At 33.2% G+C, this 15,776-nt stretch overlaps 1 protein-coding gene across 1 annotated transcript; it reads right to left on the bottom strand.

The window, feature by feature from the left end:
- Positions 1-354: 354 nt before the first annotated feature.
- Positions 355-15,515, bottom strand: LOC118194277 (uncharacterized). Its single transcript, XM_035365501.2, has 2 exons — positions 15,126-15,515; positions 355-7,538 (listed from the first exon to the last, which is right to left on the bottom strand). The coding sequence occupies exons 1-2, from the start codon at positions 15,469-15,471 to the stop codon at positions 6,622-6,624; spliced, it is 1,263 nt and encodes a 420-aa protein (XP_035221392.1). The 5' UTR covers positions 15,472-15,515; the 3' UTR covers positions 355-6,621.
- Between the last annotated feature and the right edge of the window lie 261 nt (positions 15,516-15,776).

Raw genomic sequence — 15,776 nt, 5'->3', positions numbered from 1 at the left:
ATAGATCAGAAATCCAACAATTTTAGCCAGTCGACTACTAGCGAGTTATTTTAGTTTAGATTATTTTAATACAGAAACAACTATGAGGGCTATCTGCCAAAGAGAAGGAACGTAATGGCGGACTTTTTAAGGACAACTGGCTCGTTCACATTAAACATGGGAAAAACCAAACATGCAGCCAGTCCGCTCTCACGGGTTTAAACCCGCATAAAACTGCCAGTATGCAGTGGCCTTAACCACTCGGCCACAGTAGGGATGGTGTTTTTTTTTTTAGAAAAGAGCTTCTTTAGATCAAATGGTGATTTATGGAATAAACTAAGTACAGTATAAATAATAAGTACAGTACAAAAATAATAAGTACAGTACAGAAAAGAGCTTCTTTAGATCAAATGGTGATTTATGGAATAAACTAAGTACAGTATAAATAATAAGTACAGTACAAAAATAAATAATAAGTACAGTACAGAAAAGAGCTTCTTTAGATCAAATGGTGATTTATGGAATAAACTAAGTACAGTATAAATAATAAGTACAGTACAAAAATAAATAATAAGTACAGTACAGAAAAGAGCTTCTTTAGATCAAATGGTGATTTATGGAATAAACTAAGTACAGTATAAATAATAAGTACAGTACAAAAATAAATAATAAGTACAGTACAGAAAAGAGCTTCTTTAGATCAAATGGTGATTTATGGAATAAACTAAGTACAGTATATTGCTTTCCTGTGAATAATTATAAGATAAATGCATGCCATATGATCTGAAGAGAAATCATTGAAATCTTTCACGTTTTCCACGTTATGTGCTGATGAGTTTTTGAAATAAGAAAGGTTATGAATGCTATATATAATGACTAAATAATTGTTTATTATAGACCAATTTAAGTTTAGACACTCATACAAATCATTTTAATATATTATCAAAATAAATATTTTTCTTCACTGTTTTGTTATTACTGCATTATTTAAATCAATTAAAATTAATTAAGAGCACTTTAATTTTAAACGGCCTCCAAAGAACACGAGTGATCCATATAACTACTGGAGGCCACATGCTATTGCAATATTACTATGTTTATTGCTATGCAATATTCATAAGTAAGACTATATCAGCTGAGAAACGAAATGTATAGAGTCAACACGATTGCTCTTCTTTTTCAAAAGTGTCCAACAGACTAAGAAATTTGCTGCCCAGAAACAGGTTCTAGGAAACTAGTTACAGTAATATCGTTAATAATACTTTGCAGACATGCCAAGTGTTAATAATGATTAAAGCAAACGCCAAGCACCTATATTAAACCATCTACCAATACGTTAGTTGAAAATAAAAGTGATTACAACAATAGCTTTTTTCTTTTAGTGAATTTTTATTCTGATTATTTACGATAGGAGAAAGAATTCAGACCTGATATATTTTGCGCTGCTGCCATCTATTATCGAAAAACAGCATTAAAATTACAGAACTACTAGATTTTTACGAAAACTTCGGAGCGGAATGGCGCAGAATTATTCGGTATAAGTTAAATTTTATTTTTACTAATTTATTTCTATTATTGCAGAATTAGAGGAAAATTTAGTGATCATGAGGGGGAGAATTATTATATAATTTATTTAGCATACTGGTAATCGAACCAACTACTAAACTTTGCACTTTTTCATTGACGCGTCAGTGTCGAAGCTAGGCTTTATCAACGATTCCTAAACTCTACTGCCCAGCGACTCCCTAAATTTTACAAATTTTACTGTTCCTACATTCTGCGCCTGGTGCGGCTGCACCTGTTGTCCTCGCTTTGGCGTCGGCCCTGGTAATTTGTACTGCACAGTCATAAATCCAATCCTCAGAATACCAATAATGAAATACTTAAATTTTTATCTATTTGTAATGGTTTCTGTATCAGAAAACTGAAAAAAATCAGAAGTACATCAGAATGTCTAGTTAAAATAAATACTTTTTCGACGAAAATAATTTTAAACGTAATTTTTTCTCAAATAGTAATTCAAATAAATGAGTTACCGCCTTAAAACGTTTTAATTTTTATTATCTGCTTCAATTAAGTAGAAAAACTAGCGGTAGGTTTTAAAAGAAGTTTAATGGGTAACAAGCTAAGTGGTAAATTTAAGTAACCCATGTTTTTAGTATAACGGTTTTGAAGGAAAAGAATCAGAGATAAAATGATAGTATTCTCTTTTTTCAGCTCATCGTTCGTTAAACGAGGTATTAAAATTGCTAGAAATTAATAGCAAAATTTTAAGGAAGAATTTAAACTGCATTTAAACTTATCAGATTCAGTAATTAAAATTTTAATCAATTTATGTTTGTTGCTGTACCATTAATTGAAATTATTTAATTGAGAAGATGATTCTTAATTGGCAGTCTTAATTCTCAAAGTTTCTAGCGCTTTAATTAGTGGCTCCTATAATTTGACTTACTTCCTGTTTCTAAATGGTCAGGTATTTGCTTGCAAAGTTCACGGATGTATGAAAATTTTGAATTTACTTTTAAATGTTTTTTCATAGGAATGTTATCCTTCCCAGAAGCAATAGGATTATACAGAGTGCTTAGGAAGTCCCATACTCGAACATTTAAGTACTACATGGATTTATTTTACAGGCAGCAATATCGAATGGATCTCCAAGCCAGGCGCCTAACTTTCTTAATGAAGAAATGCAAGGCCTGTAGACTGGGAGTAGTTCTATATCTCCATACCAAGGAAAAGGCTGCCATGAAGCCTGGACTTTTCAACACCACACAACACATTGCGAGGAATAGTTAAATTACGCATCTCTCGTCGCCGGTGCAGGACAGATGAATTGTGTGAAAGCGTAGAGGAAACCTTTCGAGAGATAACCTCTCAGATGACCCGCAACATCTCGAAGAAACCGTAGACATACATATGTGGGCACAATACACAGCAGAGAGGTAATAGATTCATAATTCGTACACTTAAGTATTCAACCATAAGTATACACTAAATAAACTAAATTACACTGATATTGCTCTTTCTGATATTCAAACTTAGAAGTATGGAGGCACTGTCTTTCACTCAGCAGTCTTAAAATCCGTTCTGTAAAAAGTAGGGACACGTGCTTTTCTTGGCGGAAAACAAAAAATGGTATATCAACTTTTGTGCAACAACCTGCATACATACTTTCCCCAGCATTTTCAAAATCTCACATTGCGTTGTGCTTATCTCATAGTCATATTATGTTCTTACTGCATATTTGTAACTTAAATTTCTTTTAAGTTTCTACGAATGTGAAAATACGAGGAAAGCCATGAAAATATCGAAACAGTCAGTCCGTTCGTTAGCATTTAATCCCAGGGCCAACAATCAGTTATTCAGCAATCGTACAGCTCGGCCACTCATGAGCTGCTTAACTGCGGAAGGAGACGAGAGAATTTGTTTAATTGGATGTGGTTTGGTTGGCTATGGGCAAAGCACACTACAGCTATCTACCTAAGACGAAGGATGCCTTCGTGGAAGACTTTCTAATGGAAACTGGCTCGTATACAAACATTACACATGGGGGAAAACCACGAAAACGCGCATGTAGCCAGTCCGTTCGCCTGGAATCGAACCCAGGTTGGAACTACCGTAGTGTTCAGCGATTTTATCGTTCGGCCGCTGATAGGCCTTTAATAAGATATAAGAAATTAGACAAAGGCTATGTGTCTAAGGGAAGAAATGATCTCATAAAGACCTTTTTAACAGAAAGTGGTTTGTATTCGCATTACACACAAGTAAAACACTCAGGCAACCAAACGCTCGCCGAGAATCCAACTGGGAGAGAATAACGAGTTCAGCAGTCTTATCTCGTCTACTACAAAGATCAACATTTCAAGTTTGTTTATTGCGGTTAAAGTTTGTTTATTAAGCTTTTAAAAAGCAATCTGCCTTAGGAGGCTGGCTTTCTTAGCAAGCCTACGGCAAATTTATTTGAATTAAACACGGGATAAGCCACTTTTCGTATGCGTTCAGCTTGTTCAATCTCCGGGATTAAATCCCGGGAGTAAGTGTAGTCATGTGGTAATCTTATTCACTCCGCCACTGTGAGCAGTTATGCTTCAAAGGACAAAAATATGTCACAGACTTGCTACTAGTTCTATTAATCTACACAGGCGAGTACTTAATTTTTATGCAACACATTACTTAAATAGCAACACCTTAAAATTGGGAATGTTCAGAAAAGGAAACCTACGCATTAAATAATTGAAAACCATTTGGTTTCGGTTAATTTTGATTATGGCAAAACCCTCGAGGGCTATCTAGCTGGAGAGATGCCTTCTAAGGGAAACTGGCTTTTAAACACACTTCACATGGGGAAAAACGCCCATGCAAGCCAGCTCTTCCGTGAGGATTCGAGTCCCGCGTCGAACTACCAGTGGTCGGCCGCTAATGGGCTATAAACAGTATAGACAATTTGCGCTTTCAACATTTATAGAATTACAGCAAACAGCTATTTGAAAGACGACTATTAAATGGTTTAGTACTAAAATAATAGCCACTAAAATTTCCACCAATTTAATAAGACACTTCTAAATGATAAAATGCATGCAAGTGTATAATATAATGAATATGCATAAAAATATACTTAATTCTCTTAGCGCGTAATGTCCAAATGTAACCAGAGTGACTTTAAAGTTTGTATTATGAAAGTGTGCAGCCGAGGCACCTGATGAATGTTTCCGCGAAGTGTTCAAAACAGCTCAAGTAAGAAGCATTTAATTTTGTTTCCAAAGAAAGTAATATTCATATTTTAATTAGCTTTGATTAAAAATGGTTACTCTGAACCATTTTTCTCAAAACAAAATGCGCGCTTTAAGGGTACGTGCAAGAGTACGTTTCGGTTACGTATTTAATTCCAGAATTACACCGATAATGTGTACAGTGATTCTTTCTACGCAACTTGAATAATCGTGATGGAGGATTACCTAGAAGTAGATGATTATAGCGGAGCATTCGAGGACTATTCATTTTAACAGATACATCTTCGCTGTTTTCTAAAGAACATAGGCTTCTATTCTCTCACTACGTGTGGGAAAATCAGATTATCCTATTACTAGCTAACACTGGTTGAAATCAGACTGCACTAGTGAGGATGAAATCTGGTTTTCCACAAACATCCAACAAAGGTACAATTATTAAAAAGTCGAATATGCCGCCGGAATGCCTTTTACCATACAGCACTTAAATTGAAAAATGTAAGTAAAGTCCTAAACGGTAATGAATTTTGTTGAAATTTCTAGCACTGCATGCGGAAAACTGCACATTGCTCTTTTAAAATGCTTAACCAAATTTCTTCATCTCCTTTTGATTTAGCCCGTCCTTCTCTAGCAGTGTCTAAATCTTTTCGAAAGATTTGACTTAATGAAAAGTATTGATCAGTGGATTAGCAGACATATAATATTTAACTTAATAACTTGAATATAATAAAACTATAAACGGCAAAATGACCAATTAAATACTATTTTTCAATAAAATCAAAGCTATAATAATATTGCAAATATTTTAATTTAATAAGGGTCTACGGTGAAATGTATTAAGCAAAGCAGACAGTCCAAATAATGAGCACCTGACTCTTCGATGTGTAAAGCATTTCTGTGCATCTATTAAAAAATATTGGGCAAAGAAATTTCGATAACCCCTTTCTTTCTGCCTCCCCCCTCTCTCTACAAGAAAACATACCGGATGACAATCTGAATTTTTTCTTTCGATGTTTCAGTACATGAATTTAGAATAGATATAAAATTTGAACATAGCCGACGGGCTATGATTTCTTCCCTTTAGCAGCTACGCAGTTAATGAAAAAGTACATGTTCTGTAAGCTGTATCTGGTACGTTTTCTTGTACAGCTTACAGAATTTGCTGTGGTAGGAACCAGAACAAGGCTAACATTTGAGGCGGTGCTTCTTTGTCAAATTAATAATTGTGCTTGGTCATCAGAAGTAGCAGAGTTAATCTTTCAATCTGTAATGTGAAAATTTCAAATGTCGTCAAAGGGTTATACGGACTCCACTTTAACAAGAATCAAACTTAGAAGTTAGAACTGTCTTAACAGTTTAGTGGGTTTCACAGAATGGCACTGGAAACGTGCTGTTGCTAAAAAAATTATTCCCATGAAAATGTAAGCCGGGATAACAGGTACCGTTAAATATTATGCGCATTTATAAACCACACATCAGATACAATTATTAAGGGACTAGTCTTATAATAAGTAAACTAAATAAACTTGTTGGTTTGGCAAATTTAATTTTCATTTTATAAAGAAACAAATTAAGCACTGATTATCACTGTCTTATTCAGAGGTGCGCTTCTTCAAAAGTATTTTTAGAGAAAGCATTAAAAATTGGCTTACATAAAATTGATAAAAGTAACTTTTATTACACATTATACTTTTTGAATGCTAAAATATCTGAAACGGCATTAGCTGCATTTGCTCTCTAACGAAAATATAACGCCAATAAAGAGCATAAACATTGAGAATCAGTTATCAGTATAAAATATAATTCTGAATTATTTTCAGATTTAAAAACTATGCTAAAAACTTTGGCTTTGTTCAAACTCCGTGCAAAAATTATGTCCACTGGATTATATTAGAAATATTTACGATTTTTATACTTAAATTTCAATGCAAGTTTTTGAACACCTGATTTTGCAACAAATTCGAGATCCGTGGCAGTGGCTGCTCTGTGCGCATGTGTCTTGAGCAAGAAACCAGAAAAAGCAAATGCCAGGTGGTGGACATTCTGGAACCACTAATGTTTCGGAGATGTTTTCAGCGAGAGTTGGACGTATTGTCATAACATTAACTTCTTTAGTAAATAAGTCTTCTGTTGCATTCTTTTCTTTTTGCATTTTTTGAGAATTTCTTGTGGCAGACTCCGAGAAAGGTTCAAGTTCATCGAGATATTCCAAGTTATTTTCCGCGACTTTAATATCTCCGGAAGAGATCAGTTTTTCCTCTGACAAATTACGATTAGATTGAAGAACACGTTCTCCAGGAATAAATACTTCGTCTATTAAAGGATTGTAATTTTCTTCCATCATTGCATGATTAGTGGACAATTCATCCGTAAAATTCGATATGTGCATTAGTGCATTAGCACTTTTGTTTATCTCAATTTGTGTTATATATTCAGAGCCAGTATCTGAAACCTCTTCTAGGAAGCTTTCATTTTCCATATCTTGTGTTATCACCTTATCATCTTCGTTACTTCCCGAGACTGTCAATTCAAGAACTAGATTCTCAGCAGATGAAAAATTGCTTGTAACACTAGGTGCAGGCGGATTTGAAAATAATGGATTAATATCAAGCGAAGTATTATGGATTTCCGAAACAAGAACTGGAAGAGTTTCTGACTTTATAGCACTTTCAGATACATCTAAATCGAATGCCGCTTCAGTAGAATTTTCATTAATGTTCAGGCTCAGATTTCCAGTGTCAGAGTCTTTCAATAACCTTTCTGATAAACTGAAAGAAATAGATGTAAAATTTGATAAATGTTCACCAGCAAGATTGGAGAAACCATTCATATCTGAAAAAAAAAAAAAAAAAAAAAAAAAAAAAAAAAAAAAATACAGTTTAGAAACTGGCAATAAATGTGAAGCAACAAATTAGCTTACAAATGGAAAAAGCAAGAAACTAAAACGCTATTTTCGCTTAGATAATAATTTCCCAGATTAATAATTATTTAGAGAACACAAAAGTATGCTACGGCTATCTGCTTAAGGGTGGATTCTTTGGCAGAGAACATTTCAAGGATACTAAATTGGTTCGTATTCGCGTTACACAGAGGAAAACCACGAAAACCTCCTTGGGTTGATCTATCAAATTTTCCTCGTTCGGCCGTTGGTGGCTCTTACAAGCTTTTATTTCGTTTATTTGCGATGTTTCATTATGTCTGAATATTGTCATCGATATTTATCCTACTTCCTGGGAAGCTATCGATTTCAAATTACACACTGTTTGTTGATGACAATGCAATGTGGTGAAGTTTTTTTTTAAATTCAATTCACGCATATCTTCGTTTAGGATATACGCTAAAAAAATATCAGAATTTTACTGTTTGCACCATCAGATACAGCAGAAACAAATCTTTAAAAGGAAACTTATTTCTTAATTGAAATTTAATTCCTAAACTTTTGGCAAGTTTTCGAAAATTGCTCAATTTGTTTTACTATTTGATGTCCATTATTTTAAAATTTCATAGGATATAAAATTTTGATTTTTTACGTATTATAAAACAAATACTTCGCCTTCTTTTCAAACAGTTATAAATATTAATTGAGTGATTGTAAAGTAATTACGAGATTCGTTAGATTAAGAGTCATTATAGGCTTTTATTCAATGAACCATTATTTAAAATGGCTATGATAATGAACTCAAAACAGAAAAAAATTACCATACAGTTTTATGGGAAAGGAGTAACAATTCATTTTACAAAATTCATCTGCAATTTTGCATCACGAAACAATCATGTGGCGCACTTGATAACAATGCACAAATAATTACTTAAGAATTTATTCCAGAATTGATTTCTTATTATCGAGTGTGCCCATGCTTTATTATCCGCGGTATGAAATCGTAGATGGATTTTGTGAAAAAAAATTGTTTAATTTCCTTTTCCTATAAAGCTGTATATGTTTTTTATTTGAGCTCGTTAATTATCATATCTATTTTAAATAAAAGCGTATTGTATAAACAACTTTTTAAAATTTTATTAGAATTTATCCAATTCATACGTAATTAACTTTTTAATCATGGCATTTAAATTATTTATTTTTAAAAGTTTTCATAGTAATTTTTTTAGTCACTAAATGAAGGATTCACAATTTTATATAATATTTTTCAACAGGAAAATATATTTATTGTATTAGTGTACATTTTTGTTAAATTTCTTGTTGTAAAATATTAGAAATGCGTATAAAATCAAAGTTATAGAAGCTCAATTTCAAAATACGAATATATATGTTTGGCACAAATAAATTCATTTGTAGGCTCATCAACAGTAGAGCGGTAAAGTCGCTGAATGCTAGTAGTTCGTTCCGGATCGAAATCCTGGGTTGCTGTGTGCAAGGTTTCGTGGATTCGCTTATGTATAACTTGATTATAAACCCGTTTTCCTTAGAAAATACTCTCCGAATACATCTTTGCTCTCAAGCAAATAGCCCTCGAGTGCTTTGTGGTAGTCTAAATAATTCTGTCTTTGGTGAAAGTGTTTTTTGCCAAAAATTAACATAAAAAATAAACAGATTTCCTTATAATGGTTAAGTTTTATTACTAACAGAACTATAACAAATATAACAAAATGAAATGTACAAAAAATTAATACAATTTCAAATATTTCAAACTTAAAAATCACTAGCCCCCAAAAACGTTTTAAAGTGATTCTGCGCAGAAAAACAATTGTTTTGCTTTAAGGTATAATAATGAAGGCCTTGCTTGTTTAATAATGATAGAAATTAACTGTAACAAAGCGTGTAAAGCTATCTTCCCAAAAGGTGTTATAATGTTATCGTAATTGAGTTTTCTAAGTCAAACTGGCTCGTATTTATGCTGCATACGCTCTAACAAACTAGTCGGAAGAACAGATTCCAACCCAACTGAGACTACTAGTGTTGGAGCGATGTTATCCACTCTGCCACTGATATTCATTAAGACAATGTTAAAACCTTAGTTTATTTTAATACACTAATCTAAATTTATCAATATACTTTTTATTTCAACAACCAGTTTGTTCAGCTGTAAAGCATGCAGTTTTATTTGTACGAATACTTACCTTCATACTCTCCCTAACATACAAAATGCCGTATTAAGAAGGAATACTTAAAAAGCAGACCAAGCATAGACAGCCAAACAGCTGCAGAACAAATTATTTAAGCTACACACACTAACAATTCCCAGTGGTCTGTATTACGCGGTGATCAGTTAGTGGGACGCTCGAATTTGAACGATACATTCATAAATAAGTTTTCATTCTGAAAATAATTTGCGTTGATGAAAACTTTTGTTAAATGTTACGCGTTTTTTCAAATTGCAAAATATGCTATCTTAAAACTTTCGCATGTTAATGAAAAAAAACTTAATAGTAACTGTAGAATTTTGAAATGATCTTTTCATTATTCTAGATAGCAATGGCACTGCTTTCTCATTTTTAATATTTAAGTTCACACATTTTGTTTTGAAAAAAGATCTGAAAATCATTCGAAAAGCCAAAATTTGCTATGAACTCTTTGCATAATAAAATCCTCAGACTAATGACCATCATTTTAAAAATAACCATTAATTACAAGGGAAAAGTAAACAAAAAGTTAATCGATTTTTTTCACGATGCCTTACTAAACTGGATATAAACAATTTCAGATACTTACAAATGAAAAATGTTTGAGAAACTTAGTATTATCTTCTGAAAAATTTTAAACTGGCTAGAGAAAACTGAAAGGTAAATTAACCTTAAAAAAGAGTAGAGTTTTCTTTAAATTTTCTATGAGGAGGTATACAAAAGTATTATATGAAATTCTGAACCATGCGTTCAAGCATCTATTTGCTTTACTCCTTGAAAGTTTGTATCAAGAATTAAAATGTAGATTCAAATTGTTTTTTCCCCTTCAGTAAGCCGGACAAGACCATCATAGTTATAAGATAAGACATTAGAACCTGGTAATTTTTTCATATAATCTTAATCATTCCAATGAAAAACACTATCCATTTTTTATATAACTGACCCACCAGTGACCGGGTAGTAAAGTTAAATAACACTGGTAGTTCAGTCTAGGGTTCGAATCCCGGCAAACGGGCTAGCTGCATGGACGGTTTTGTGGTTTTCCACATGTGTAACGCGTATACGAGAGCCAGTTTCTTTTAGAAACGTATCAAATTTTCATGTGAGCACCGAGAGGTGAGAGTTAGCCTTAAAATAATTCGTAGTTAGAATTAACCTTGCAGTTGTTACGATGTCTTGTAATTCGATTTTGAGATTACAGATTATTTCATGCAATATTATGTAGACAAACATAGTTATCGATATCTTTAAATAAATTATTATAAAATTATATTTTCGATGCTTTTAAACCTATTTTTATTTAAACCTATTTTATTTAATTTTAATTTTTGGTCTCAGTATCGCCAATTTTTAAAATTCTTAGTGTGAAAAACACGGAATCCCTAAATGACTGTCTTAAAATTATTTATGGCCCACCAGCGGCCGAGCGCTAGAGTCGCTGAGCACTGGTAGTTCGGTCCGAGGTTCGAATCCCGCGAACGGCTGGCTGCATGGGCGTTTTCGCGGTTTTCCCCTTGTGTAACGTACATACGAGCCAGTTTCCCTTAGAATGTCCTCCACGAAGGCATCCCTCCCCTTAGGTAGATAGCCCTCGAGGCTTTGCCATAACGACACACACATAAAATTATTTATACCCAGGTTACGGGCCCAACAACGGACAGATGGCAAAGTCGGTGAACACTGGTAGCTCGTCCAAGGTTCGAATCCCATGAACGTGCTGGCTGCATGGGCACTTTCGTGGTTTTTCCCATGTGTAACGTGTATACAAACCAGTTTCCTTAGAAAGTCCTCCACGAAGGCATTCCTTCCCTTAGGCAAATAGCAATTGAGTGCTTTGTCATAATCAGATAAACTAAACCAATCATATATAATAATTTCGTAATACAGGTGTTAAACCGTTAATAAAACTTATCTAGTATTTTAGCCCTTCAAGATCATTATTTTAAAGTTTGATGCTCGTATCAGCCGGTAATTTGAGAAAAAAATTGCAGTTTACTTGCGCTTAGTCCATAAGTGCAGATAACCATAGGATGTTAAACAAATCTAATTCACTGAAACATAAATTATATTTTCCATTTACAAATTTTAGGCCATTTGCCAGAAGAGCAGCAAAGGCAAACTATTATAAAATAGCAACATAACATTTTCATATTTGAAAGTGAAGCACAAAAAATTTCGAGGCATTCTTTTCCAAGTTTGAAGACTAAGTTTATTTACAATATTTATTGAAGTAGATTTTATTTGTAACATAGTTAAGAGCATGAGTTTACGAAACTATTCATATGTCAGAGTAAGACAAAAATTCCATATTCACTTTCTCTCTAGACATTCTCTTTTTTCATGTCATAAATGCTAGAAAAGTGTTGCTTTTTTGACCTTAGGAATTTAAAAAGTTTTAACAGTTCTTTAAGAAATTGATACTTTTATTGCATTGTTAATTTTAGTATTTTATAATTTCGCATTGTTGATTTTCGGCAAATAAAAACTGTCGTCAAACAGCGAGATTTAGCTCCAATAATGCATACGCGTAACATTAACACGCTTACAAGATAATGCGCTTTGATAACTCATAAGTTTACACGCTTTGGTTTTAAGCAACTGTCAGTATGCGAAATTAGTTTTTGTCAAAGTAAAAATGAAAATTTCTCTTGCATTTTAAAAAATGAAAATTTGGGATCTACCTTATACGGAACAACATACAGGCATAAGTAAGCGGGACACCATAATTTCAATATATATTTTACAGTGCAACACCGGCTTAATACTGTGCAACACCGGCTTAATATTGAATAAGTACACCCCAAAGGCGATCTGAGGATCTCCCACCACTCTTTCCCTACCACAACCACACGAAAGGGTTTTCGGTTAGCCATGTATTTTGAGTGCTCCCTTGCCACACAGACAATGTCCGCTTACAAAAATCCACGCCTTCTCCGAGATTCGAACCCAGACCCACCGGTACGGCAATCAGTGTCGGTAACCACTATAGCAAGATATTTTCGAAGTTACCAGTTTGGTTATACTGGGGTACATGCTCGAGGCATTAAAGACTCTGGAACTTGGAAAAATGGCACAGTAAAAGCACCACTGAAAACCGTAACACTTAGATTCCTATTTAAGTAAATATGTGTGGTGATGAGTTCACAAGTGAAGTGACCGTTTTGTTAATATTTTAAATCCCATTCAGATTTATAGCCGTCTGAACGATTTGCGTTACTTTTAGTAAAGTTTTACATGAAAGGAATACATGTGGCATAATATTATAGTGAAAATATGACAACACAGGTAAAATTACATTTGTCAGATGATCTCAAAGTTTGAGTTCATATTTATTAAGCATTTTATATGCTGTATCCGTAACTACCATCTGTTACCGAATTGAATGCAGATTAAACGAGGATTGAGATTACCTAATGATATAAAAATTCCACCAGAAAGGCCCGCCAGCGGCACAGCGGTAAAATCACTGAACACTGGTAGCTCCGTCCGAAGTTGGCGAGCACGAGCTGGCTTCATGAGCATTTTTATGCCTTTTCTCATGTATGAGGTGTATACGAGCCAGTTACTCGTAGAAAGTCCTCCACGAAAGCATCCTCACCTTAGGCAAATAGCCCTCGAATATTACCAAAATTATACCTTTCACCAGAATGGTTGGCGCAAGTTCACCCTTATTGGCGCCAGCTTTCATGGTCGACCGCAAAATACGGATTTATACGCATAATATGCTATTACATTTATTTAATTAAAGAAATAAAATAATGTAATCCTAAGTAAAATATCAATTAGTACATGTGGCGTAATATATAATGAAAATGTGACAACACAATTTTGCTCAAAAAACTAATTTGGTTGATCTTTAAATTATGGTAACTTAACGATTTTTTGGCGAAAATTTGGCGACCAACTTTTCTACAGCAACCCTCTATTTTTTTTTTTCCCGCCGCCATTTTGTCTTCACGAAGTAAAGACATGTTTCTTTTTATCTACTGAACACTTCTTCCAACAATCTACTAGCCGAATTACACTTATGCTAGAAATTTTATCTAACAAAACTGCTTAATCATGACAAATATTCACTGCAAAATTGGGAAAAGTGCACAATACCATACTCCTTACGCATTTTTCAAAATAACACATACACATAAACCATGTACACGTCGACTTATTTTTACTTAAAAAAACATCCCAGAATTACACAGAAATGGCATTGCGCACACTCTTCACTATATCCATGTACACTGCTTTTTTCTCATAAATTAGAAAAATTTCACGAAAATGCATGACAATTTTCTGAATCTTTAAACCCGTTAAAAAGAACATATATGAAATTACCTAATAACGAAAAAGTATATACCCTTTCCAAATATGAACATTTCCACGTATAAAATAAAATATCCAAAAACTTTTACCTCTAAATTATCTATTATATTATAAACGTCACCAACGAATTCATACCGCAAACATTACAAATACTTAGTGTCAAATATTTAAATTATTTCCATGCACGTTTACTTCAACTAAAACGTATACCAAATTCCTACAAACATAAAATTCACAAAATAACTATCATTTAATTAAAATATAATTAAATTCAAAAACACTACTTAAAATATAAATAAGCACATACATTAAATTAATAAAAAATAGCTTACAATCCTAGTTACTTTAAACTAAATCATTGCTAATAACAGTTTTCCTAATAATACCAAATTACTTTACTTCCACCTTACATTTAGAACAATGCATAAAAATAATATCCTCAAATAATTAAAAATACTAATTTACCTAATCTTCAGAATCTTCAGTACGTGGCACGCACACTTCCACTATTTCACACAACACACAATGAAGCTTAATACAAAATAATATAGTACTACAGTTTCCCAAATTTCCCCCTTTTCCGATTAAAGAACCGTAATTCGTCCATTAATATCACATGACATATCCCATGATCTCTCATTTCCCTCACACAAAATAATGCGTAATCGAAACTGAGTACTGCTCACATTATTACCAAAGTCCCAGGTAACCTTTATCGCCTCCAAAATGTCGCCAAACTACCAGTTACCATATTATAAAAATCAGCCATTTTTATTTCTGAAGCATGAAATAATGAGCATAATGAAAAAAATAATTTACATTTCACATCTCTTTTAGACTATTGCAAAAGGGCTTAAAACGCTTTATATTCTCTCCTTTCATGCAGTTTTCAGAGTTTTCTGTATAAATTGCATTAATTATAATAAATGAAAAATAATTGGAACATTACTTCGCAATGCGCAAGCCTTTAAAAAAAAAAAAAAATGACTGGAGGTATGAAACAATTCTTAAACGACTTACCAGAGATTAAGATTGCCGTCTTTAGAACTTTTTCTTCCCCTTCAATAAACACGTCTTCAGAAATATTATTCAAACCCGTTGATAACACTTCTGTGTTGTCATTCTCTTCTACAGCGTCGGTCTTGAAATCTTCATCAAGAAGTTTAGCTAAATTTGACAGCAGAATGTTTTCATTCGCATCAGGATTACTAACTGTCTGTTTTTCACAATCTAAATTTTGGAACTTATCTTGAGGAACATTTTTTTTAGGACATCTGAATTCTCGCAACACAATGGCTTCGATGATATATAAACTATAAAAGTAAATGAAAACTAACGCGCTCACATTCATTCTGCATGCCAGCATGTTCTCTCGATGGATGATGTACAACAGTAGCTGGAAGGTCCACTGAGGAAATCTCCAGTTACATTTCACGCTATAAGATAGGGGTACTAAATCGATGTAAAACTGATAAATAATCGATAATATTAATTTAAAATTTAAATCACATTATGAAAGACAAATACAGGTGGCTTTAAATTGGTAAGTACATTTTCAGTAATTTATTACGCAAAAAAGGAAGATATAAATCAGTTACAGCCATACCGAGAGTAATGCAAACTACAAAAGTATTTTGTAGTACTCGTATTTTTATGTAAATTACAAAAGTA

This window comes from Stegodyphus dumicola, chromosome 1 (genome assembly GCF_044657685.1).
Source record: "Stegodyphus dumicola isolate Sdum_Otavi_A_Nest chromosome 1, ASM4465768v1".
In the NCBI taxonomy this organism is placed as follows: Eukaryota; Metazoa; Arthropoda; class Arachnida; order Araneae; family Eresidae; genus Stegodyphus; species Stegodyphus dumicola.
This window is presented reverse-complemented; position numbering and strand designations above follow the sequence as displayed.

Coding starts and splice junctions, on each gene's coding strand:
- LOC118194277 (XM_035365501.2), bottom strand. CDS start 15,471: ATGCTGGCATGCAGAATGAATGTGAGCGCGTTAGTTTTCATTTACTTT. Junction 7,539..15,125: donor GACGGCAATCTTAATCTCTG/GTAAGTCGTTTA, acceptor TTTTTTTTTCAG/ATATGAATGGTTTCTCCAAT.